Source organism: Macaca mulatta, chromosome 10 (genome assembly GCF_049350105.2).
Source record: "Macaca mulatta isolate MMU2019108-1 chromosome 10, T2T-MMU8v2.0, whole genome shotgun sequence".
In the NCBI taxonomy this organism is placed as follows: Eukaryota; Metazoa; Chordata; class Mammalia; order Primates; family Cercopithecidae; genus Macaca; species Macaca mulatta.
In genome coordinates, this window is record NC_133415.1 from 87,219,894 (window position 1) to 87,244,064 (window position 24,171).

General features: G+C 40.1%; 1 protein-coding gene and 1 long non-coding RNA gene across 22 annotated transcripts in view; one reads left to right on the forward strand and one right to left on the reverse strand.

Moving 5' to 3' along the window:
- The window catches only part of LOC144332075 (uncharacterized), a 76,723-nt gene extending 70,404 nt beyond the window's left edge, over window positions 1–6,319 (reverse strand). Inside the window, exon 1 of one of the 2 annotated variants that reach the window (XR_013399826.1) lies at window positions 6,195–6,318. This is a non-coding gene — a long non-coding RNA (uncharacterized LOC144332075). Of the gene's footprint in view, window positions 1–6,194 lie in introns of both variants that reach the window. The other variant, XR_013399825.1, reaches the window with a different exon arrangement.
- ITCH (itchy E3 ubiquitin protein ligase) overlaps window positions 1–24,171 on the forward strand; it is a 135,237-nt gene that overhangs the window by 61,544 nt on the left and 49,522 nt on the right. For all 20 annotated transcript variants that reach the window (XM_077951499.1, XM_077951501.1, XM_077951507.1 and 17 more), the window contains 5 exons: window positions 10,661–10,818; window positions 13,066–13,255; window positions 15,273–15,368; window positions 18,685–18,859; window positions 22,840–22,909. In XM_077951499.1, the coding sequence (XP_077807625.1) occupies window positions 10,661–10,818; window positions 13,066–13,255; window positions 15,273–15,368; window positions 18,685–18,859; window positions 22,840–22,909 (689 nt within the window). The remainder of the gene's footprint in view (window positions 1–10,660; window positions 10,819–13,065; window positions 13,256–15,272; window positions 15,369–18,684; window positions 18,860–22,839; window positions 22,910–24,171) is intronic.

A 24,171-nucleotide genomic window follows, 5' to 3' on the forward strand; every position in this document is an offset into this window, starting at 1 on the left:
CTTATAAAGGCATTGCTGGATCCCCTACTTAATGCTATTTCGTCAGTGCTTTTTATCTTCCTACGTGAATCATTGTCATAAATAATTTGGGGAACAACGTCTTCTAGGTTTCTGAGACTGCCTGACAATCTTTGAGTACGTCTTTTGTGTTAAGCAAAAGTTCCTGTGCATCAGCTTTTATTCCAGAGCACACACACCTTTGAGATGATGGGTTTGAAAAGCATTTTGTAAACTGTCAAATGCTGTTTAAATGTTACTACACAATTATGAGTAGTAGTCATAGCTGTGACTGCCTTTTCTCCTTTGCTTTTGTTTGCAGATTTCATGACTATAAAACTAAAAGGCAGGGCAGTATATATTTAGTGGACAAGGGCTTCACATCCTTCCCTCCATCCCCATAGTTATCATTTAGGAAGTTTACTAATAGCCTTAGGTTATTTTAGCTTTTGCTCTTAATTCAAGCACTGTCTGTATCATGAATGTATTTGTTGATCTGTTTTCCCCACAGCATGTCAGGATGTTTTATGTTTCTCAGTGTTGTCTTCTGTTCATTCATTTATTTATTTATTTTTATGAAGTACCAAGATGATTGGTGCCTGATTTTCAAGATTTTGTCATTAGATGTGCATTTTTAAAAATTTATTATTATATTTTAAAGACAGGCTCTCGCTCTGTTGCCCAGGCTGGTCTCAAACTTTTCGCCTGAAGCAGTTGCCCTATCTCGGCCTCCCAAAGTGTTGGGATTACAGACATGAGCCATCACGCCCAGCACATGTGCCTTCTTGATTGTTCCTCTTTGATTTGAATATTTCTTATGACCTTGTTGTACTATAATAGCATTTTGGTTGTCTGAGATTCTCTATCCTGTCCATAACTTATGAACTTATGTGTAGGTCAGATGTATATGTATATTGAAATTAGCAGATGTTTGTAAGATTGTGGAATAGGGGAACAAAGTTATAATGGCACATAATTAGCAGCTAATTGCTTTTTTTTTTCTTTTTTGTTTGAGCCTATATCTCGCTCTGTTGCCCAGGCTGGAGTGCAGTGGCGTGATCTCGGCTTACTGCAACCTCCAGCTCCCGGATTCAAGTGATTCTGCTTCAGCCTTTTGAGTAGCTGGGATTATAGGCATGCACCACCACACCCAGCTAACTTTTTGTATTTTTAGTAGAGATGAAGTTTCACCATGTTGGCCAGGTTGGTCTCAAACTCCTGACCTCAAGTGATCTGCCCACTGTGACCTCCCAAAGTGCTGGGATTATAGCCGTGAGCCACTGCACCCCAGCCAGCTAATTGCTTTTCAAAGCCAATGGTGATGCTGGTTCCGCTGACAATTCTGTATACTGTATGGATTGCCGCATTGATTTTCACAATCTATTTTTAGTTTTAGCCTCACACTTTACTGAAAGAACTTAAATTTATTAAAATAAATAAAATAAACCGCCAGTACTATTTTAGTATGACCCTGCTTCTCAAACTTTAGAGCACATTAGAATCACCTGGTTAATTAGGTTTGGGGTGGGGCTCAAGATTTGCATTTCTAACACATTTCCATGTGATGCTGATGCTGCTAGACCAGAGTCTGCATTTTGAGAACACTATGGTTAGACACACACGTTTTTGCAAATTATAACTCTTATGGGAAATAACAACAGATAATGGAAACAGACTTCTTATATAATGGAAAATTATATAAGGACTTCCCCAAAGTCCAAGCATGCAGAATTCGCTAGAACTGTCACTCTGTCTTAATCTCATACCCTTTTATTAGAGAGATACTTTGAATCTTTTTTCTTTTTTGAACTGTTGTTGTTTTTATGTTTATTATTAGAAAATAATACATGATTATTTTAAAAGATGTAAATTAAATAGTGTGTAAAGTAAAATGTATAAAGCCTTAATGGAAGAAATAATATTTGACCTAAGACCTTAAAACAGAGTTATAAATTGTATATGCATGTCTTAGAGGAATTGGAGGGAAGAATGAATTCTAAGGAGAAAGAAGAAAAACAAAGGTGGCGAAAAACACAGGTTGTTTTGTAGAAAATCTTTAATCACAATATTTGGCTAAAGATACAGTAATTTCAAGGGAAAAATGGCATTTGGTGATTTGAGAGTAGAATCAGTCCATTTATATTTATTTGCCCTTATATGATAGACACTGTGCTCAACATGTCTCTTCTTTCAGTTAGTCCTTAAACGTTTATGAATTAGGTACTATTGTCTCATTTTTGTAGGTGATGAGAAAACAGGCTTAGAAAGGGAAAAGAACTTGCTTGAGTTAATAGAGTTAAGTGGCACAGTTGAACTTGGAACTGCCTTACCTTCAGAGCCTGAGCTCATAACTATCATGCTTTATTGCCACCCAAAGTTGGGATACAACTATGTGCTTAGCCATTAATAAATGTTATTTTTATTGTTAGATAGGTTGGGACCAGATGGAGGTTTGCAAGTAAAGATTTATAGAATTTTTTTTTTTTAATGGAAAGGAATGCCTTTTAAAATAATTTGATTTTTTGTTTTGTTTTGTTTTGTTTTTAAGACTGAGTTTTGCTCTGTCGCCCAGATGGGGAGTGCAGTGGTGCAACCTCGGCTCACTGCAACCTCTGCTTCCTGGGTTCAAGTGATTCGCCTGCCTCAACCTCCAGAGTAGCTGGGATTACATGCGTGTACCACTAGGCCCGGCTAATTTTTTGTATTTTTAGTAGAGATGGGGTTTTACCATGTTGGACAGGCTGGTATCGAACTCCTGACCTCAGATGATCCACCCTTCTTGGCCTCCCAAAGTACTGGGATTACAGCATGAGTCACCACGCCCAGCCTAAAATATTTGAACAGGAGACTGTGTGATCAGAACTCTGTAGGAAACAGTATTTTGACAGTGGTATATAGTTTGGATTATATGGTGAGTGAAGCTTGAAAGTCCTATATGGAAATTTGTTACAATAATCTATTGAGAGGTAATGAAGGCTAGAACTGAGGCAGTGATGGTGGAAGAGTAGAGGGAGAATGTGAAAGTGGGATCAACAGGACTTAGATACTGAGTGTCAAGAAGCACAGGGAGATAAAAAGTAAAATTGCCTTGGAAAGACAGCAGTATCATCCGTAGAACCAAAACCTAAAAGGGAGGGGAGACCACAGGAAGGGAATGTTTAGAGGAATGGGAGGAACCTGGCAGGGCACAATGGCTGACACCTCTAATCCCAGTGCTTTTTGGGAGGCCCAAGAGTGATGATTGCCTCAGCCCAGGAGTTTGAGACCAGCCTGAGGGACAAAGCAAGGCCCCATCTCTACATAAAATAAAAAATTAGCCAGGTAAGGTAGCATGCTCCTGTAGTCCCAGCTACTCGGGAGGCTAAGGCGGGAGGATCCCTTGAGCCCAGGAGTTCAGAGTTGCAGTGAACTGTGATTGTGCCATTGCACTCCAGCCTGAGTGACAGAGCAACACTGTCTTTTAAAAAAAGGAAGATAGGGTGGGCCTTGGGATGGGAGAGTTATTCTAGATCTCTCGCATTTAGTTGATAATTTGATGCTGGAGGATGGGAGTGAGATAAAGAGTAGAGATTGATTTGGGAATCGTTCTCTGAGATAACCTTAGAAATCATGGAGTTTGAGATCCTAGGGAAAAATCTGTGGAGAAAGAAAAGGAGAAGAAGAACACAACCATAGAGACCTATATTTAGTGGATGGTAGGAAGAGGACAAACCAAAAAAGGGATGATGAGAAGTGGGAGTACAAGATTACAAAAGCACTGTCACAGAAATTAAGAGAAAAATGTTTTTAAAAGATGGTACATTTGGCCGGTGGCGGTGGCTCACTTCTGTAATCCCAGCACTTCGGGAGGCCGAAGTGGGCGATTCATTTGAGTCTGGAGTTCAAGACCAGCCTGGCCAACATGGTGAAACCCCATCTCTACTAAAAATACAAAAAAAGGTAGCTGGGTGTGGTAGCATGCACCTGTAATTCCAGCTACTCAGGAGGCTGAGGCAGGAGAATTGCTGGAACCCGGGAGGTGGAGAGTGCAGTGAGCCGAGATCGTGCCACTGCACTCCAGCCTGGGTGAGAGAGCGAGATTCTGTGTCCAAAAAAAAAAAAAAGATGGGACATTTAACAGTATCAAACGCTGCAAAAGAGAATTAAGTCTTAGATTAATAAGCTGGGGAAAACTGGCTGTTTGGAAAAAGAAAAATCAGGTTAGTGCCTTAGCTTATCCCACGATGAGAGTAGATTCGATGTTGACTTTTAAATTGATTTTAAAAAATTAAACTAAAACCTCTAGAAGAAAATATGAAGAGTTCATTGCTGAATAAATTTTGCTATATAGAAATATAAAACTCTTACAATTTAAAAATGTAGTATCAAAAGAAAGGAAATATTTAACCAATATGAGATGCTCAGTATTCTCAGATTGTAAAGATGTCTTAAAAATAGGCAGAATTATTCCCTTATGATAGATAAATGTACAAAAAACATATATATATAGTTCATGAAAGAAACTCAAATGACCTGTAATTATATGAAATATTGTTCATCTTCAATTTAAAAAAGCATTAACATTTTTGCTTACCAAATTGGCAAAGATTTTAAAACTTTGTGGTGAAGTGGGTATTTTTTTTTTTTTGTGATACACATAGTTTGAAAATGTCCAGCAAATGGGAGAACAGATCAGTTATTACCTTTAAAACTATTTTTTAGGGCCAGGCACAGTGGCTTATGCCTATAATCCCAGTACCTTTGGGAGGCCAAGGCAGGTGGATTGCTTGAATCCAGGAGTTCGAGACCAGCCTGGGTGACATGGCGAAACCCTGTCTCTACTAAAAATACAAAAATTAGTCCAGAATGGTAGCCTGCGTCTGTAGTCCCAACTACGCAAAAGGCTGAGGCAGGAGAATCTCTGGAACCTGAGAGGTGGAGGTGCAGTGAGCTGAGATCATGCCACTGCATTCCTGGCTAGGTGACAGAGCGAAAATCTGTCTCAGAAACCCAAAAGAAACACTATTAAAAAGAAACAATTTAGGCCGGGCGCAGTGGCTCACGCCTGTAATCCCAGCACTTTAGCAGGCCGAGGCAGGTGGATCACCTGAGATCAGGAGTTTGAGACCAGCCTGGCCAACATGGTAAAACCCCATCTCTACTAAAAATACAAAAATTAGCCGGGCGTGGTGGCAGGCACCTGTATTTCCAGCTACTGGGGAGGCTGAGGCAGGAGAATCACTTGAACCCAGGAGGTGGAGGTTGCAGTGAGCTGAGATGGTGCCATTGCACTCCAGCCTGGGGGACAAGAGCGAGACTTTGTCTCAAGAACAAAACAAACAAAAAAACAAACAAGCAACCAGTATTTTTCAGCTTTCAAAATATTTGCATGTTTTGACTTGGCTGTTCTATTTTGTAATCTGTCTAAAAAAGAAATCCAGGCAGGGCATGGTGGCTTATGCCTATAATCACAGCACTTTGGGAGGCCGAGGTGGGTGGATCACTTGAGCCCAGGAGTTCGAGACTACCATGGTCACCATGGATAAACCCTGTCTCTACAAAAAATACAAAAATTAGCCAGGTGTGGTGGGGTGTGCCTGTGGAATAGGAGGATCACTTGAGCCTGGGGAGGTCGGAACTGCAGTGAGCAGTGATTGTGCCTGTGCACTCCAGCCTGGGCAACAGAGTGAAACAATGTTTCAAAAAAAAAAAAAAAAAAAATCCCCAAAAAGACTAATGAAAAGAAAATGATTAAATTGTGGTGTGTCTATATATAATTTTCTACAGTCATTCAAAATGATTTTCAATAGTTTGGGGGAAATGCCCAATATGTACTGAGTAACTAATCAAATAAAAACCCACCCAGAACATGAAACCGTTATACAGTATGTGATTGCAGTCATATCCAATGCAAAGGACTGACAAGAGATAGTCCTATATCTTGGTGGTAATTATCTCCAGGATATAGGATGGCAAATAATTTTTATTTTATAATTAGAGGTTACGTTTGTTCTTTGAAAGTCTGTTTTAAAAATTAAAATGGGGGCTAGGCACAGTGGCTCATGCCTATGATCATGGCACTTTGGGAGGCTGAGGTGGGCAGATAGCTTGAACCCTGGAGTTTGAAACTAGCCTGGGCAACATGGCAAGACCCTGTCTCTACAAAAACATACAAAAATTAGCTGGGCATGGTGGTACATGCCTGTATTCCCAGCTACCCAGGAGGGTGAGGCAGGAGGATCACATGAGCCTGGGAGGCTGAGGCTGCAGTAAACCATGACTGTGCCACGGCACTCTAGCCTGGGTGACGGAGCAAAACCCCAAAGGAAAAAAAAATTAAAATGCACTGACTATATTAACTGCATTTTTTTTTTGAAATGGAGTCTCCATTTCAAAATGGCTGCATTTCCAGCCCAGGCTGGAGTGCAATGGTGCCATCTTGGCTCCCTGCAACCTCTGCCACCCAGGTTCAAGTGATTCTCCTGCCTCAGCCTCCCGAGTAGCTGGGATTACAGGCACACACCACCACGCCCAGCTAATTTTTGTATTTTTTTTTTTTAAGTAGAGACGGGGTTTCATCATCATGTTGATCAGGCTGGTCTCAAACTCCTGACCTTGTGATCCTCCTGCCTCAGTCTCCCAAAGTACTGGGATTACAGGCATGAGCCACCGCACCCTTCTAGGCGTGAGCCACCGTGCCTGGCCAACTGCATTTAAAAAAAGAGTATAGTGAAGGAAAGGGGAATGGGAAACAGCTTGAGGAACAGATAGGATTGAGGAAACATTTTAGGTTTGGGTGATTGATTATATTTGTGGAGTAAGACAAAAGGTCTGTAAGAAAGGAATGTAATTAAGATGCAAGAAAGCATTAAAAGATGTTGGGCAGTCCTAGAGGATATAGTCTGCCATCCAGGACATAATAGGCAAATCATCCTTGAAGAAAGGGAGGGAGACTTTTTCAGACATGGGAAACAGATGAAGATAGTTAGTGGCACAGAGAAATTTTAAGGTATGGGAGAAAGTTGAGGGATAGCAGATAATCATTATTTTAAGGAAGAGGAAGAGTCAGGGATAGCTACAGATTGGTATTAGCAATTTGAGGAGATGGAAAAGGTTTGCAGGGAGCACTGGGGATGGGTCCAGGAGTGGATTAGAGATGTAGAAACTGATTTCTAAGCAGTATAGATAACCCAAATGAAGTTGTTGAATAATGTCAACTGTAGCCAATGTTGGCTTGGTCTCTTTGACATAATCCAGTTTTAGGAATTTGAATACTCTATAATACAAATATATAGACTGAAGCACAATTTTAATTTTTTTCTATCTTTTGCCTAGGTCTGTATGATTGTATAGGACTTAGAGCTTTTTGTCCTACCAAATTATTAATTTCTTTATTCACATTAATTTTAATACCAGCACACTAATCTCATTGAACCCATGGTTTTACTACTATGTTGGGTTGTCAAAATCATCCATCATTTATAATTCCCGAGCTCCCAGGAGTCTTGAGCTGTGATTTGTTTGTTTGTTTGTTTGTTTGTTTTTGAGACAGAGTCTTGCTCTGTTGCCCAGGCTGGAGTGCTGTGGTGCAATCTCCGCTCACCACAACCTCTGCCTCTTGGGTTCAAGCGATCCTCCCAGCTCAGCCTTCTGAGTAGCTGGGACTACAGGCGCATGCCTAGCTAATTTTTGTATTTTTAGTAGAGATGGGGTTTTGCCATATAGGCCAGGCTGGTCTCAAACTCCTGATCTCAAGTGATCTGTCCACCTTGGCCTCCTAAAGTGCTGGGATTACAGGCGTGAGCCACTGTGCCCTGGCAATTTCTTCTTTTTAATAAGAGGGGAGAAAAGAGTTTTTGTCTTAAATAATTGGAAGTGAAAACCTCTGACCTTATCTTTGCTGGGCCCAGTGGAAAATTTATCAGGATCATTTGTAGAGCAGCCTGCTCTTTAATATGCTAGTTTACTTAGTTTATTTACTCCACTAAAATACACCTGACTTCTCAACTGGAACGTTCTTCAGCATTACTTGTTGGTCCGAGAGAATAGTAGTGGACAAAGTAGAAAAGGGATTAGTTGTGGTGAAAGAATTTCTGGGAGGGGAAGCAGTTGGGCAAGGGTGAAGGAATTGAAACTACTAGGGAAAGTGGCCTATGATTGAAGTTCAAGTGAGGCGTGAAGTGAGCTGATGAACTGTAAAGATTGTGGGAGGAGTTGAAGGTTGTGATGAGACTGAATAAAATATATTGCAGGAGGCAGGTAGAATGAATAGGAAGTTGTAGTTAGAGGGATTTTAGAGTTCAAGATCTAGAAAGAGGAACAATTCTCAGTATCAAGGAAATTTAAGGAGTTGTATGGGTTATCAGATAATTCCATTGAAAAATTGAGATCAAAATGTTAGAAGGGTACATAGCATTGATGTTAAAATTCCCGAAATGTTAATCCCCAGCAACAAATCATAGCATTTTTGGAATCCAGTTTCTACTGTACCTTTATCATAGTAGGTTTATCTCATGCACTGAATGTTCTGCCCCTCCCTCACATACCCCTAAAACTTGTCTAGCACTGAATATGCAATTTAGTATGAATTTTCTAACTGAAAGATTTTTAGGAATCTTGTAGTCAAGATAATACATTTTAGGATTCATTCTTTGGTCACATAACTCATCAGTAGCAGAGTCAGAGCTAGAAACCTTAATTTCCCAATTTTTGGTCTATTCTACTAGTTGTTACCTGTTATTTAAAAAGCAGCAGGAACTCTTCTTTCAAACTAATTAGGAACCTCTTAAAATAGCATGGAGAGACAATATGCAGTCTTAAATGGTTTTGGAAACCTCAGTTAGAAGGGAAGCAGTGTCAAAGCTGACTCTTCCTGCATTCATACTATGTTCTGCAGGTAGTCAACACTAATCAGGTGCTGACTGCCAATTACTGAGTTGTCCCTCTATTAAAAATAAGCATTTGGGGAACCCCCAAAGTAGTGCTTGTCATAACTTACTCTCCACATATATAATCTGGGGATCTTGTTAAAATGCTAGCTCTGATGTAGTAGGTCTAGAATAGTTTTGAAGTTTGGGCATTTCTGACAAGCTCCTATATAGTGCTTGTCCTTTTGTTTTAAAGACCACACTTTGAATAGAAAGGCCCTAAAGGATTTCTGTGGTACATAGTTTGAAAATGTCTTTTAAAATATGAGGACAGGTACGCAGCAGCTCATGCCTATAATCGTAGCACTTTGGGAGGCCAAGGAGGGAGGATTGCTTGAGGTCAGGAGTTCAAGACCAGCGTGGGCAACATGGCAAAACCCTGTCTCTACAAAATAATTAGCTGGGCATGGTGGTGGGTGCCTGTAGTCCTACCTAGTCGGGAGGCTGAGGCATAAGAACTAGAACCTGGGAGGTGAAGGTTGCAGTGAGCTGAGATCACACCACTGCACTCCAGCCTGGGCGATGGAATGAGACTCTGTCTTAAAAAAAAGAAAGAAAAACAAAACTATGCGAGGAGAGAGATGTTAATTAGCTTGACTGCAGTAATGTTTTTCACTATGTATATCAAAACACACAGTTTTTATTAAAAATAAATCATTGCAATACACGTTTTACAGAAAAATAATTTAATACATGATACTGTGTCTCTGTTTCTTTGTTTTGTTTGAGACAGGCTCTCACTCTGTCTCCAGGTTGGAGTGCAGTGGCGCAAGCTCAGCTCACTACAACCTCCACTTCCCAGACTCAAACAATCGTCCCACCTCAGCCTCCTCAGTAGCTTCGACTACAGGCGTGCCCCACCATGCTCAGCTACTTTTTAAATTTTTTTGTACAGACAGGGTCTTGTCATGTTGCCCAGGCTGATCTCTCACTCCTGCGCTTAAGTGATCCTTTCACCTCAGCCTCCCAAAGTGTTGCAATTACAAGCGTGAGCCACAGCACCCAGCCTCTGTTAGTTGAATCTATTAGATTTTATTTTGTTCAGGCTTATTCTGAAATTCCTAGGAGTATGGGTTAGTACCGTGTAGTGGTTTGGAGGTAGTACATACCAGAGCCTTGGCTGAGACATCTGCAGACTGGCTACTTATGCCCTTGTTTCTAATCTATGACTAGAGCCCCTCTGGAAGGAAAAGGAATCAACTATATTTAGCCAACAGTAGCAGTAGCTTTCAGTCTGACATTTCCTGTTAGTGTTCTTCCCTCCTTTCTATCCCTCCAGTTGATGTCATTGCTTTGAATAAATGACAGCTCCTTTCAAAAAAGGTCTGTGGGTACTTCTACTCTAAATCACTAGCTTTGAACTTTTTGTGTACCATTGTACTGAGGCGGGGGATATCAGGGTCTAGTCCCTGGGAAATACGTGCACTTCGTTCTCCTAGCATGGGAAAACCAGACCTGCCTCAAACTTGAATTAATATTAATAGCCAGTGGAAACTAAGAAACAACAATGGTAAAGTTATCTGTGCTTGTGATAAAGTAGTACCGTTTATAAGGATTTTGAAAACTTGACTTTGTTCCTATTAATATAGGGCCTCCTGAAGGCTTATTTGAAATACGAACCAGCATACCTAATAGTTCTGAATGGCCACAAGTATTCCTGTGCCCTTGGACAACCCATCACTCTATCTCTAGATGTTAAATTCAGGGAGTATTCATTATTTTTCTCTCCCCCTTTCTTTTCCCCTCTTCTTACCCAGACTGAGCACAAATGGATCAGATGATCCCGAAGATGCAGGAGCTGGTGAAAATAGGAGAGTCAGTGGGAATAATTCTCCATCACTCTCAAATGGCGGTTTTAAACCTTCTAGACCTCCAAGACCTTCACGACCACCACCACCCACCCCACGTAGACCAGGTTTGTATTCCAGCTCTCAGTACTCTCATAAATAATGTTCTGGTTGGCAATTAATTCTCAGGTAAGTGTCAGGAGATTCTTTTAGGTGAATTTTCTTTTTTTTTTTTTTTTTTTGAGACGGAGTCTTGCTCTGTCACCCAGGCTGGAGTGCAGTGGCCGGATCTCAGCTCACTGCAAGCTCCGCCTCCCGGGTTTACGCCATTCTCCTGCCTCAGCCTCCCGAGTAGCTGGGACTACAGGCGCCCGCCACCTCGCCCGGCTATTTTTTTGTTTTTAGTAGAGACGGGGTTTCACCGTGTTAGCGGGGATCGTCTCTCGATCTCCTGACCTCATGATCCGCCCATCTCGGCCTCCCAAAGTGCTGGGATTACAGGCTTGAGCCACCGCGCCCGGCCTTAGGTGAATTTTCTGCGTGTATTTTTACATTTAAGATTTTGGGGCCGGGCGCGGTGGCTCACGCCTGTAATCCCAGCACTTTGGGAGGCCGAGGCAGGCGAATCACAAGGTCAGGAGATCGAGACCACGGTGAAACCCTGTCTCTACTAAAAACACAAAAAAAATGAGCCGGGCGAGGTGGCGGGCCCCTGTAGTCCCAGCTGCTTGGGAGGCTGAGGCAGGAGAATGGCGTGAACCCAGGAGGCGGAGCTTGCAGTGAGCTGAGATCCGGCCACTGCACTCCAGCCTGGGCGACAGAGCGAGACTCCGTCTCAAAAAAAAAAAAAAAAAAAAAAGATTTTGGAAGAGAATGATCTTTCTGTAGGTAACCAAAAGTGCCTTTTTCCTAAGTTTTTATTCAAGGTGACGTTACTGAGGCAGTGCTCTATTGAGAATGAAAATGACATGTGCATAATATAAAGTATAGGCGGTACAGATAACATTGCAATAACATTGCACCTTTCTTACATGGTTTGTAACTATAACATAAATGTATTAAATAGTCAAGGATTTGGTTGCTTATTCCCAGTATATCCTTTAAAAAGTTAGTAAATGAAAACCCAACAATGCTAAATGACTCAGATTTTAAATAAAAAATACACAACAGATAAGCATATTTTAGGTAGTAAAAATGTGAACACCTACAGTTAGAATATCCATTTCTCTGGTAGCCAGAACAAATCTTTAATCTTATCTTTTATTATTTCTCTCTGCTAATATATGGGCAGGGAATGCAGTGTAGTTAAACCAAATATTACTGGAAAAGTACATTAGTTCTCTGCAAATCATTTTCTTTTTTTTTTTTTTTTTTTGAGATGGAGTCTCACTCTGTCACCCAGGCTGGAGTGCAGTGACCGGATCTGAGCTCACTGCAAGCTCTGCCTCCCGAGTTTACGCCATTCTCCTGCCTCAGCCTCCCGAGTAGCTGGGACTACAGGTGCCCGCCACCTCGCCCGGCTAGTTTTTTGTATTTTTTAGTAGAGACGGGGTTTCACCGTGTAGGCCAGGATGGTCTCGATCTTTGTGATCCACCCATCTCGGCCTCCCAAAGTGCTGGGATTACAGGCTTGAGCCACCGTGCCCGGCCTGCAAATCATTTTATATTTTTTGTAGAGATGGAGTTTTGCCATGTTGCCCAGGCTGGTCTGGAGCTCCTGAGCTGAAAGTGATCTGCCTGCCTCGGCCTCCCAAAGCGTGGGAATTACGGGCATAAGGCACTGCAACCACATCTTCCCCTTTTATAAATAATTTGAATAACAGTATATTGTGAGTCTTTAAGATGTCTTTATTATAAACTTGTTGACCTCCTCTAGACATTGTTTTGTCCACAAGTATTTCTTAAAGGTGTAATATATGACCAGTTACTATTTGTAAGAATATTATTGCTTATCAGTCAGACCTTCCATATTATTAACCAACATAAAAAATTGGTCTGTAATCTGCAGGGTTTCACAGGAAAGCAGTTTTAAAGAGCTGGAAAATTAATAAATGAACTTAAAATACCAAGGAATATTAATGATTTCCTATTCTAAAAGTTTTTATTTCCTATGACATCAGGAGATCAGACAACCTGTACATGCTTTGTAATTAATAATGGGACATAGGGGTAGACAGGACCGAAGAAGTAAACAAGCCTATTAAGTGGCAGCGTTGGTTATTTCCATTACTTATTTCTTTAAGTAATTTTCACCTGTGTATCTACATCTTAAGTTTTATATTTGTCATCTGCCTTTTATTTGTTACAGTTAAAATTCTATCCTGAATTTTAGAAAATAAAAGATTTTTTTCCTATTTTCCCCAAATCTTTTATAGCATCTGTCAATGGTTCACCATCTGCCACTTCTGAAAGTGATGGGTCTAGTACAGGCTCTCTGCCACCGACAAATACAAATACAAATACATCTGAAGGAGCAACATCTGGATTAATAATTCCTCTTACTATATCTGGAGGCTCAGGCCCTAGGCCATTAAATCCTGTAACTCAAGCTCCCTTGCCACCTGGGTGAGTAACTTTTGAAATTAACATACATTGTCTTTAGTCTTCTCCATAAGCCTGCTTATTAATAAGGAGAATAATAGTAAACAACAGTAAACTCCATTGTTTCAATCACTCTTTTTAAATTGCTTTATTCTGAGATGGAGTCTTGCTCTGTCTCCCAGGCTGGAGTGCAGTGGCGCGATCTCGGCTCACTGCAACCTCCGCACCCTGGGTTCAAGTAATTCTCCTGCCTTAGCCTCCCAAGTAGCTAGGATTACAGGTGTGCACTACCAAGCCCGGCTAATTTTTGTACTTTTAGTAGCGACGGGGTTTCACCATGTTGGCTAGGCTGATCTCGAACTCCTGACCTCAAGTGATCGACCCACCTCAACCTCCAAAAGTGCTGGGGTTACAGGCATGAGCTACTGTACCCAGCCGACTGTTTTTATGATATTATAATTGATTTTGGGGGATCTAGAGTCAAAATGAACAAGGAAAACGTACCATATTTGAAATCTTCAGGGCAAAGTGGAAAAATATATTTTTTCATCAATGGACCCTGAAAGTTAACCAAGGCCAATTAATAAAATAATCACCTAATTCTAATTGCTTTTTTCTTTGAGGGGGGAAAAAATCCCTTTTTAATATCAAAATTTTTTTTCATCATAAAATCATTATAGGCTGGGCGTGGTGGCTCACGCCTGTAATCCCAGCACTTTGGGAGGCCGAGGCGGGCAGATCACCTGAGGTCAGGAGTTCGAGACCAGCCTGGCCAACATGGTGAAATCCCATCTCTACTAAAAATACAAAAAATTAGTCGGACATGGTGGCGAGTGCCTGTAATCCCAGCTACTCGGGAGTCTGAGGCAGGAGAATTGACTGAACCTGGAAGGTGGAGGTTGCAGTGAGCCAAGATCATGCCACTGCCCTCCAGCCTGGGCAACAAGAGCAAAACTCCATCTTGGGGAAAAAAGAAAAATCATTATAGCAAAGTGATAGATAATTCCGAAAACAGAGAAAATTTGTGCTCATAATCCCATTTTAATCTCTACTGATTATTTTAAGACTATTTTCATAGATTGTTTTTAAGATACTCAAATGTAATTTTTTCTTGTTTATTTTTTATTTGTTTGTTTGAGATGAAATATTGCTCTGTCACCCAAACTGTAGTGCAGTGGTGGGATCTTGGCTCACTGTAACCTCCACCTTCTGGATTCAAGTGATTCTCCTGCCTCAGCATCCCAAGTAGTTGGGATTACAGGCACCTGCCATCATGCCTGGCTAATTTTTTTTTTTTTTTTTTTGATATGGAATCTTGCTCTGTCGTCCAGGCTGGAGTGCAATGGTACAATCTTGGCTCACTGCAACCTTTGCCTCCCAGGTTAAAGTGATTCTCCTGCCTCAGCCTCCTGAGTAGTTGGGACTACAGGTGCCCACTGTCACACCCAGCTAATTTTTGTATTTTCAGTAGAGACAAGGTTTCACCATGTTGGCCAGGCTGATCTTGAACTCCTGACCTCGAGTAATCCACCCGTCTCGGCCTCCCAAACTGTTGGGATTACAGGTGTGAGCCACTGCGCCCTAATTTTTGTATTTTTAGTAGAGTTGGGGTTTCACCATGTTGGCCAGGCTCATCTTGAACTCCTGACCTCAAGTGATCTGGCCGCCTCGGCCTCCCAAAGCGCTGGGATTACAGGCATGAGCCACTGTGCCTGGCCATTTGTTTCCACTCAAATCCTGATTATACCCTGATTGACAGTGACTTCTGTATCCTAGCTTGACTGACCTCAAGCCTCTTTAGGATGTATTTTCTCCTAGAGCAGATACTTGCATAGAAGAAATTGAATTCACTGTGTGCCACCGCCTGAAGATTACATTTCTTCACTTTATTCTTAAATTGTATTTGTATCATCTTTCTAAATTGATATCCTTATTTGCCTTAGTTCAATAGTGGTCATTTAATGGAAAAAGGCAAAGACAGGATTAAAAAGCCAAGTAACTCATGCAAGTATTTTACCAACCTTCTAATTTTGTATTTAAGTTGGGAGCAGAGAGTGGACCAGCACGGACGAGTTTACTATGTAGATCATGTTGAGAAAAGAACAACATGGGATAGACCAGAACCTCTACCTCCTGGGTAAGTATCTGAATTTAAAAAGAATAATTTTATTTAGTCAGAATTGTGGATTACATCTGTATAGTCTTCCCTACATTTCTATTTTACTTTTTCCTGTCAACCCTTTCTCTGTCCACTTTGTTTTGTGGTAAGTACAAATTAGAAAGAAGAGAGCTAGACAACTGATTAATTCAGAATCTGATAAATGATTTTTGTTTTCACTCATATTTCTTTCTTTTTTTCTTTATTATATAGAAACAACATCTTGCTATGTCGCCCGGGCTGTTTTTGAACTCCTGAGCTCAAGCCATCCTCCTGCCTTGGCCCCCCAAAGTGCTGGGATTATAGGTGTGAGCTATCACGCCTGGCCCTATTTTCACTCATTTCTGACCTAAAGATTCCCTAGGTCGGCCGGGCGCAGTGGCTCACCCTATAATCCCAGCACTTTGGGAGGCCAAGGCAGGCGGATCACAAGGTTAGAAGATTGAGACCATCCTGGCTAACACGCTGAAACCCCGTTTCTACTAAAAATACAAAAAAAAAAAAAATAGCCGGGCGTGGTGGCAGGTGCCTATAGTCCCAGCTACTCAGGAGGCTGAGGTGGGAGAATGATGTGAATCTGGGAGATGGAGCTTGCAGTGAGCAGAGATCATGCCACTGCACTCCAGCCTGGGTGACAGAGCAAGACTCCGTCTCAAAAAAAAAAATTTTTTTTTCCTTGACTTTTCTTGTCTAAACTGTTTACCTGTTTACTAATACTGTAGTTTGAGTATTAGTTTCTTCAAGAGTAATTATTTAAATGAATAAGAATTAGAGCCCCATCATATATTAAAATGAAATTCTTATTATATTTAAAAAACTATATTTAATAGCAAAATCATTTCAAATTAATTGGGGAAGTTAAGGATATATTAATACATGGTGTTAAGCTTTTAACATTAACGTTATAGTGCAGGCGCGGTGGCTCACACCTGTAATCCCAGCACCTTGGGAGGCTGAGGTGGGCGGATCACGAGGTCAAGAGATCGAGACCAGCCTAGCCAACATGGTGAAACCCCATCTCTACTAAAAATTTAAAAATTAGCTGGGCGCCATGGTGTGCGCCTATAGTCCCAGCTACTCGGAAGGCTGAGGCAGGAGAATGGCTTGAACCTGGGAGGCGGAGGTTGCAGTGAGCCGAGATTGTACCAGTGCACTCCAGCCTGGAGACAGAGGAAGACTTTGTCAAAAAAAACCCCCCAAAAAACCAAGAAACTTTATATAAAATAATTGGAGAAAAAATATTTTTTAATCCAGAGGAATGTCAGTAGCAAACATGGAAAAATACTTAACCTTGTTAGTAATCTGAAGGAAATATACCCTGAAAAGGTACTGTTTTAGTTATTAAATTAGCAGATAATATCAAGTGTTGGTGAGGAACTTTACCTTATTAATTGCTGCTGTGGCTGGGCACAGTGGCTGATGCCTGAAATCCTAGCACTTTGGGAGGCCAAGGTAGGATGGGCGCTTGAGGCCAGGAGTTTGAGACCAGCCTGGGTAGCATAGTGAGACCCCGTTGCTATAGAAAGTAAAAAAAATTAGCTGGGCATGGTGGCATATACCTGTGGTCCTAGTTAATCAGGAGTCTGAAGAGGGAGAATCTCTTGAGCCCAGGAGTTCAAGATTACAGTGAACTGTGATCGTGCCACTGTACTCCTGGTCAACAGAGCCAGACCCTGTCATCCTCCCTGCATCTGCCCACCATAATTATATATTAATACATACCATAATCCTCTATGTGAAATTTATCCTAAAGAAATAATTCAAAGGAAGAAACCATTTGCTGCATTAGGATATTCATTGTTTTATTTTTTATAACATCAGAATATTAGAAACCAGCCTAAATAACCAACCAGGTAGAAATCGTGAAATCATTCGATTCATTTATGAATTATGTTCATAATCAACACAATCAATTATGTTTCAAATGTTTTATTTAGAACATTTGTATCAATATTTACTTACATATTTTGTACCCATTTAAAATGATAGGAAGTTGGCTGGGCTTGGTGGCTCATGCCTGTAATCCCAGCACTTTGGGAGGCCGAGGTGGGCAGATCACCTGAGGTCGGGAGTTCGAGACCAGACTGACCAACATGGAGAAACTCCGTCTCTAATAAAAATACAAAATTGACCAGGCGCGGTGGCTCAAGCCTGTAATCCTAGCACTTTGGGAGGCCAAGATGGGTGGATCACGAGGTTGGGAGATCGAGACCATCCTGGCTAACCCGGTGAAACCCTGTCTCTACTAAAAAATACAAAAAACTAGCTGGGTGACGTGGCGGGCGCCTGTAGTCCCAGCTACTCGGGAGGCTGAGGCAGGAGAATGGTGTAAACCCAGGAGGCGGAGCTTGTAGTGAGCTGAGATCTGGCCACTGCATTCCAGCCTGGGCGGCAGAGCGAGACTCCATCTCAAGAAAAAAAACAAAACAAAACAGAATTAGCCAAGCGTGGTGATGCATGCCTGTAATCCCAGCTACTCAGGAGGCTGAGGCAGGAGAATCGCTTGAACCCAAGAGGCAGAGGTTGTGATGAGCCGAGATCGCGCCATTGCACTCCAGCCTGGGCAAAAAGAGGGAAACTCTGTCTCAAAAAAATAAAAATAAAAAAAGATAGGAAGTTAGTTGTGTTCTTGCAGAAAATTTTGTGTGTGTTTGATTTATTTTTATTTTTATTTTTGAGATGGAGACTCCCTCTGTTGCCCAGGCTGGAGTGTATTGGCATGATCTCAGCTCACTGTAGCCCCCACCTCACAGCTTCAAGCAGTTCTCCTGCTCAGCCTCCCGCGTAGCTGGGACTATGGATCTGCGCCACCACGGCTGGCTAATTTTTTATATTTTTAGTAGATATGGGGGCTTCACTATGTTGGCCAGGCTGGTCTTGAACTCCTGACCTCAAGTGATCCACCCACTTTGGCCTCCCAAAGTACTGGGATCACAGGTGTGAGCCACTGCACTTGGCCAAAAAGTGCTTTTTGATATCTGTCCGAAGCTATAAATTCAATTTGCATCCCTGTTATGATTGAAACAGTGAAAAGAACATTGAACAGAAGCTCAAAACTTAATGACTGTTTGAGACTTACTCGCTAAATATGTATTGCATTTTAAGAACCTAGCTAATGTATCTTACGAACTTTCAAGAAATAAATTTTTAGAAACATTTCTCTTAAGTTTACTTACAAACTATTTAAAAACGCATAAAAGAGTCCATATAAATTAAAAGTAGTTTCTCAAGGTAAAATCTTCTGTTTCACAAGTATTTGTTGAATTAGCTTGTTTTTTTTTTTTTCCTGATTTAGCTGGGAACGGCGGGTTGACAACATGGGACGTATTTATTATGTTGACCATTTCACAAGAACAACAACGTGGCAGAGGCCAACACTGGAATCTGTCCGGAACTATGAACAATGGCAGCTACAGCGTAGTCAGCTTCAAGGAGCAATGCAGCAGTTTAACCAGAGATTCATTTATGGGGTGAGCAGGCTGTTGTTTAATAAACTAGTAAGAGTATTTTGTTTCTAGCCCCTTCCAGCATATGTCATGGAAAGCACTAAAAAGAAGGTGCAAGTAGCATGGCGACCCAGTTGTTGCTGTTAGTAGGTATTATTTTTAGACCTCGTCTGGGGTATTCTGTGTGTGATCTAGTCTTTCCTTTTAGTAATTTGCTTAAGTCCAACTTCCTTTTCTTTTTAATGTCAAAAATAAGCAAAAAAGAAGTTAGGACAACTTAAAATTCATGAACAAAAGAACAGTAAAAATAAACTCAAGCAGCTTGAAAATAATTAAAACATTTCTAAATTTGCTAGTGACTTGGGTCTAAGAGCATCTGACTCTAACGTGGTTGTACAAAACTGATGATAGAGTTTAACCACTTTTTACCATTTGGAGGTAAGGCTTACCTAAAAAATTATTTGGTACTCTGGCAGACTGAAGAAATTTGATCCTTTATAGGAGTATGCTTACCGTATTATTCTGTCTTTAAATCTTTATTATCTTTGATATAAAATCATTTCCCTTCTGGAAACAAATGCTTTAAATTTTACATATTTTCCTGTAGAGCAATATTGCAGTAATAGTGTAAGTACACCAAAATCTTCCTTTGCTATGCAGTCTTTGGTGGTAGGAATTTTATAATCTCTCAAGTCATATGGTATCATTGATCTTTTCTCTGGAGGAAAAGGAAAATAATCCATTGAGAAATTTGATTCTCTGTGCCAAACAAGATGGATATGTTATATAGAACCTAAATGGAAGAAAATCAAATCTTAAAAGAGCTCAGGAGAAAATGCCCCTCTCCATCACCATCTCTTCCCCTCCACTGCCATTGGTATCATCCCTGTTAGAATTCATCAGCGTAAAACAGCACCTTTCACATTCCTGTCCTGACCAGGCATGGCTTTATCCCTTTTCTTCATATTCTTGCCTATTCCTGATACCTCATCATCATAATAGTCAGCACTCACTGATGTAGACAAATTCACCTTTATCAGCAGCCTTCCCTTTGTTCCCTGCTTATGACTCAGGTACTTTTCTTTCATATAACAATTTTTCCTGCCACTTTCTCTGAACAAATGTTAACTATATTTCCCCTCCCAGTGGTTTTAAAGCTGAAATTAATTGTGTCTCTTGTGTACTTTACCCTTCTTTTCATTTTTTTTTTCTGTGCTATTTTACATCTTCCTTTCTAAATTATAATCACCTGTGGTATGCCTGGCCAAATTTCTTCTAGGTTTGAATGCCTAGCTTGCCTGCCTTCTTTAAAACTAGTTTCCACATGGGTGTTCAGTGGAAAGAGCATGGGCTTTGGAGTCAGACACGTCAAATCCTGTACTGAGTCAGTACAGTTCAAATCCTGTACTGAGTCAGTACAGTTCAAATCCTGATTCCACAGTTAACTTTCTCTGTATGACTTTGAGTTAGTTACTTAACCTTATCAAGACTTATTTCTTTTATCTGTAAAATAAATACAGATATAAAATTGCCTCAGTTTTTCTGAGGATTCTTTAAAATAAAGTTCCAATATATTTGGCACGTACTGAATGCTTAGAAATGTTAGTTCCCATCTCTTCTCTTCTTCATATTCACCTCTGTATATGTACCCTTTATCTCATTTTTGCATTACATAATCTTTCAAAACATTCTTTTAGAAGAGAGATTTAGCAGATTTCTGGAGCACCAACTGTATATTTTGACTACTGTAAACCTGACCGATTTAGGACTCAGGGTCTTTGGAATTTTTTTTTTTAAGGGCAGCTTCTCCTTCATCATCTTGTTCCCCCCCCCACCAATCCAACATAATCTGAACAATTTTCTGAAATTTTTACTCTTTGTACTTGATGTAGAGTGGTTTGAAATCACATAGAATCTAAACAGCCTATTTTAGTTAACATAGCCAAAGATATAAGCTGAAATGAATTAATTTAACATCCTTAATAACATTTACTTTAAAAATGATGGGGTGTTGCTGAGAAATAGTCTGTTTATTGAGTATATGAAGTGGCCTTTGGCTGCCATTGTTGTTGTGACTGTTACTAGCATACAGAAACTGTCATACACCCAGCATTTTAAGTCTCAGAGTGGATATGGTTGATGATAAAACACTGTGTAATGGTTCTTTCTAGTCCATGGCTTAATTGTGCATGTCCCTAGTTTATCTGTCCAGGGAGAGCCAGTGGGGTTGGCTTCAGTCTTAAAATTGTCAGTACAGTATGTCTTGTGCCAAACATTTCAGACCTCATCTGTAACTTGGGCTCAGACCTTTTGTAGTGTTTCCTGCTGGCCTCCCTGTCCTCACATCTTTTCATAATCGTGTCTATCAGGAGGAGGAAGGCAGTTCTCGACAGCACTAAATCCAAGTTATTATATCAGTAGTGTAATATATCTCATATCCTTCAAGACCTCATCAATCAACCAGGTTTCTGTAATAGGCCAGTGACAGGGGGTTGGAGGGGATGGGTAAAGAAACAAAAAGAGATAGCAAGGGAGCTGCTCTATGTTGAGATTTAAGAGAAACAACCAAATGTAACGTAAGGACTTTGTTTGGATCCTGATTTTAACAAATAAGCAATCATGCATTTAATTACAGATTAGGTATTAGATGATAAAATTAACATTGATTCTTTACTACATGTCATAATGACATTATGATTATGTAAGAAAATGTCAGCTGGGTGCAGTTACTCATGCCTTTAATCCCAGTACTTTGGGAGGCCAAGGTGGGCGGATTGCCTGAGGTCAGGACTTTGAGACCAGCCTGGCCAACACAGTGAAACTCCGAAACTCCGTCTCTACTAAAAATACAAAAATCAGCTGGGCGTGTGGCACACGCCTGTAATCCCAGCTACTCAGGAGGCTGAGGGAGGAGAATCACTTGAACCCAGGAGGTGGAGTTTGCAGTGAGCCGAGATCCTGCCACTGTACTCCAGCCTGGGTGATAGAGCAAGACTCTATCTCAAAAAAAAAAAAAAAAAAAGAAAAAAAATTTTTAGAGAGGCATGCTAAAATATGTAGAGGTAAAATAATGTTTGATTTTCGCTTCAACAAAGAACAGGAGAAAAGAGATAAAGAAACTTGGCTAAGTCTTGATCAGTGTTGAATCCTGGTGCTGGGTATGTGGGATTCATTGTCCTATTTTACTTGTTTTTTTTCTTCCCCATAGTAAAATTATGTTTTATGCAGTTAGACTCTTGTTTATCTTACTAAAGAAGAAAGGGTTGAACCAAGTCTTACAGGGTAACCATATAATTATCTCTACTTAATTATACATTTAAATCAAAACATTTAATATCCCTACACGGAGTCAGCATGACTTTTGTTTTCTTTTTCCGAAGGTTGACTCTTACTTTGCTTTTATCTTATCTAGCCAAATCTTTCTCTCCACCAATGTGATCACTGGAAACAGAACTTTTAAGAAGTCTTCCATACAGTTCTAGGCTCATTAACACTTTCCAGCTGGAATCCTTTCCTTTCACTCATCTGACAGCCCACTCTTCCTGTTCCCCCAACTCTCTTCTCATAATTCTTTGTATGTCATATGTTCAGTATTTGATCTTCTGTTTTTGAGTTACACATGCAATATTTTTCACCGTCATCTGATGATTCTGGGTACTGGTATTATAAATTACTTTTGCGGGGGGGGTTATATGTTTTTCTAATTTTTAAATTATTGATGTAAAATTTGTAGCACAAAGGAAAAAATGGTCATTTTGGGGATGAGAATTACATATTTGTATAATATTTTAATTTTAAATAATTTTAAATGTTAGGTAATGTTTGCACAGGTTTTTTTTAAACCAAACCAAAGTGTATTGGCATTTATCCATAACCATGTGACACTTCTTTAAGATGGCAAACTCTCTGTGTTATACATTGCCAGGAAAGGAAAATCAGAACTCATAAGCTTGCTGTCAGATAATTTGTTGTTAATAGTTTCATCACTTCTTGGTTCTTTTTAGAATCAAGATTTATTTGCTACATCACAAAGTAAAGAATTTGATCCTCTTGGTCCATTGCCACCTGGATGGGGTAAGTCACCTGAGTTTCTTCACTGAATTCTGTCATTTCATTTTTTTTTCTTCCAACTCTGTCATTTTAAAACAGATACTTATGTCTGATACTGTGCTGTTGCTTAAGTGAATGTCTGGGAAGTTTTTTTTTTTAATGTATCAGTTTAATTTACAAGTAGGCGTTAAATTCCCCAAACATTAAGTGGACTCTTTAAAACTTTTATTGACACTCAGAATTATTTTACTCTTCTACAGTTTAAAAATACTGATCACCCAGCAATAAAAAAGGAATGGGCTGTTGATACACACAGTAGGTCTGGGTGGACTTCAAGAGTAATTTGCTTAATGAGGAAAGTCAGTCTCAAAAGATGACATCCTGTGTGATTCAATTCATATAACATTCTCAAAATGACAAAACTAGAGATGGAGACCATATTAGTACTTGTCAGGAAACAGGGTAGGTGGGAAGTGGATACAAATATTAAAAGGTAATGTGATGATGACGATTCCATCATACAAGATGATTCTGTATCTTGATTTTGGTGATAGGTGATTACGTAAATGTATACATGAGATAATGCATAGAACTATACATTTACAGAAATGAACTCAGCTTTTAAACATGATGAAAATTTAACAATGTTTGTGGTTAACAATAATGTACCAATGCCACTTCTGTGGTTTTGATACTGTACTATAGTTATATAAGATGTCACCTTCGGAGAAAAATGAAGTGTATGTGAGACTTGGTGCAATGTTTTACATCCTGTGAGTAATAATTAATTCAAAATAAAAAGCTTTTAAAAAAATTGTGATCACATTGGTTCTCCTAAAACAAGGCTCAGAGTTTGGTTAAGTTGGCATTATCTGATAGAAGAGTGGAAGGAGCACATGTGAAGGTGTCAACTTCATGCTCTACACCATGGAGCTCATGAGCGTGTCCTGTTATTGAGGATATTTGATACCTCAGTTATTAAAATAGACCTTAATAGACTTTAAGCTGGACCTACCCTACTAGGTTCTATTTTATAGTGTTATGTAATACTCATAGCATTATAGCAAGGTTTCAGAATAAAGATGGCAATATAGAAAGTTTTGCATAGAAGCAAGATAATAATATAATAGAAAGTGGACAGCAACATAAAGTCCATTGTGGAACCAGAGTTTTGTCTTAAAGAGCTGAAGATATTTCATAATATTGGGATAAATTCAGAAAGTGATATTTCTAGATTGGGAAAAATTGGTCCTCAAGATACATTGCTCTAGCAGTACTGAGTAATG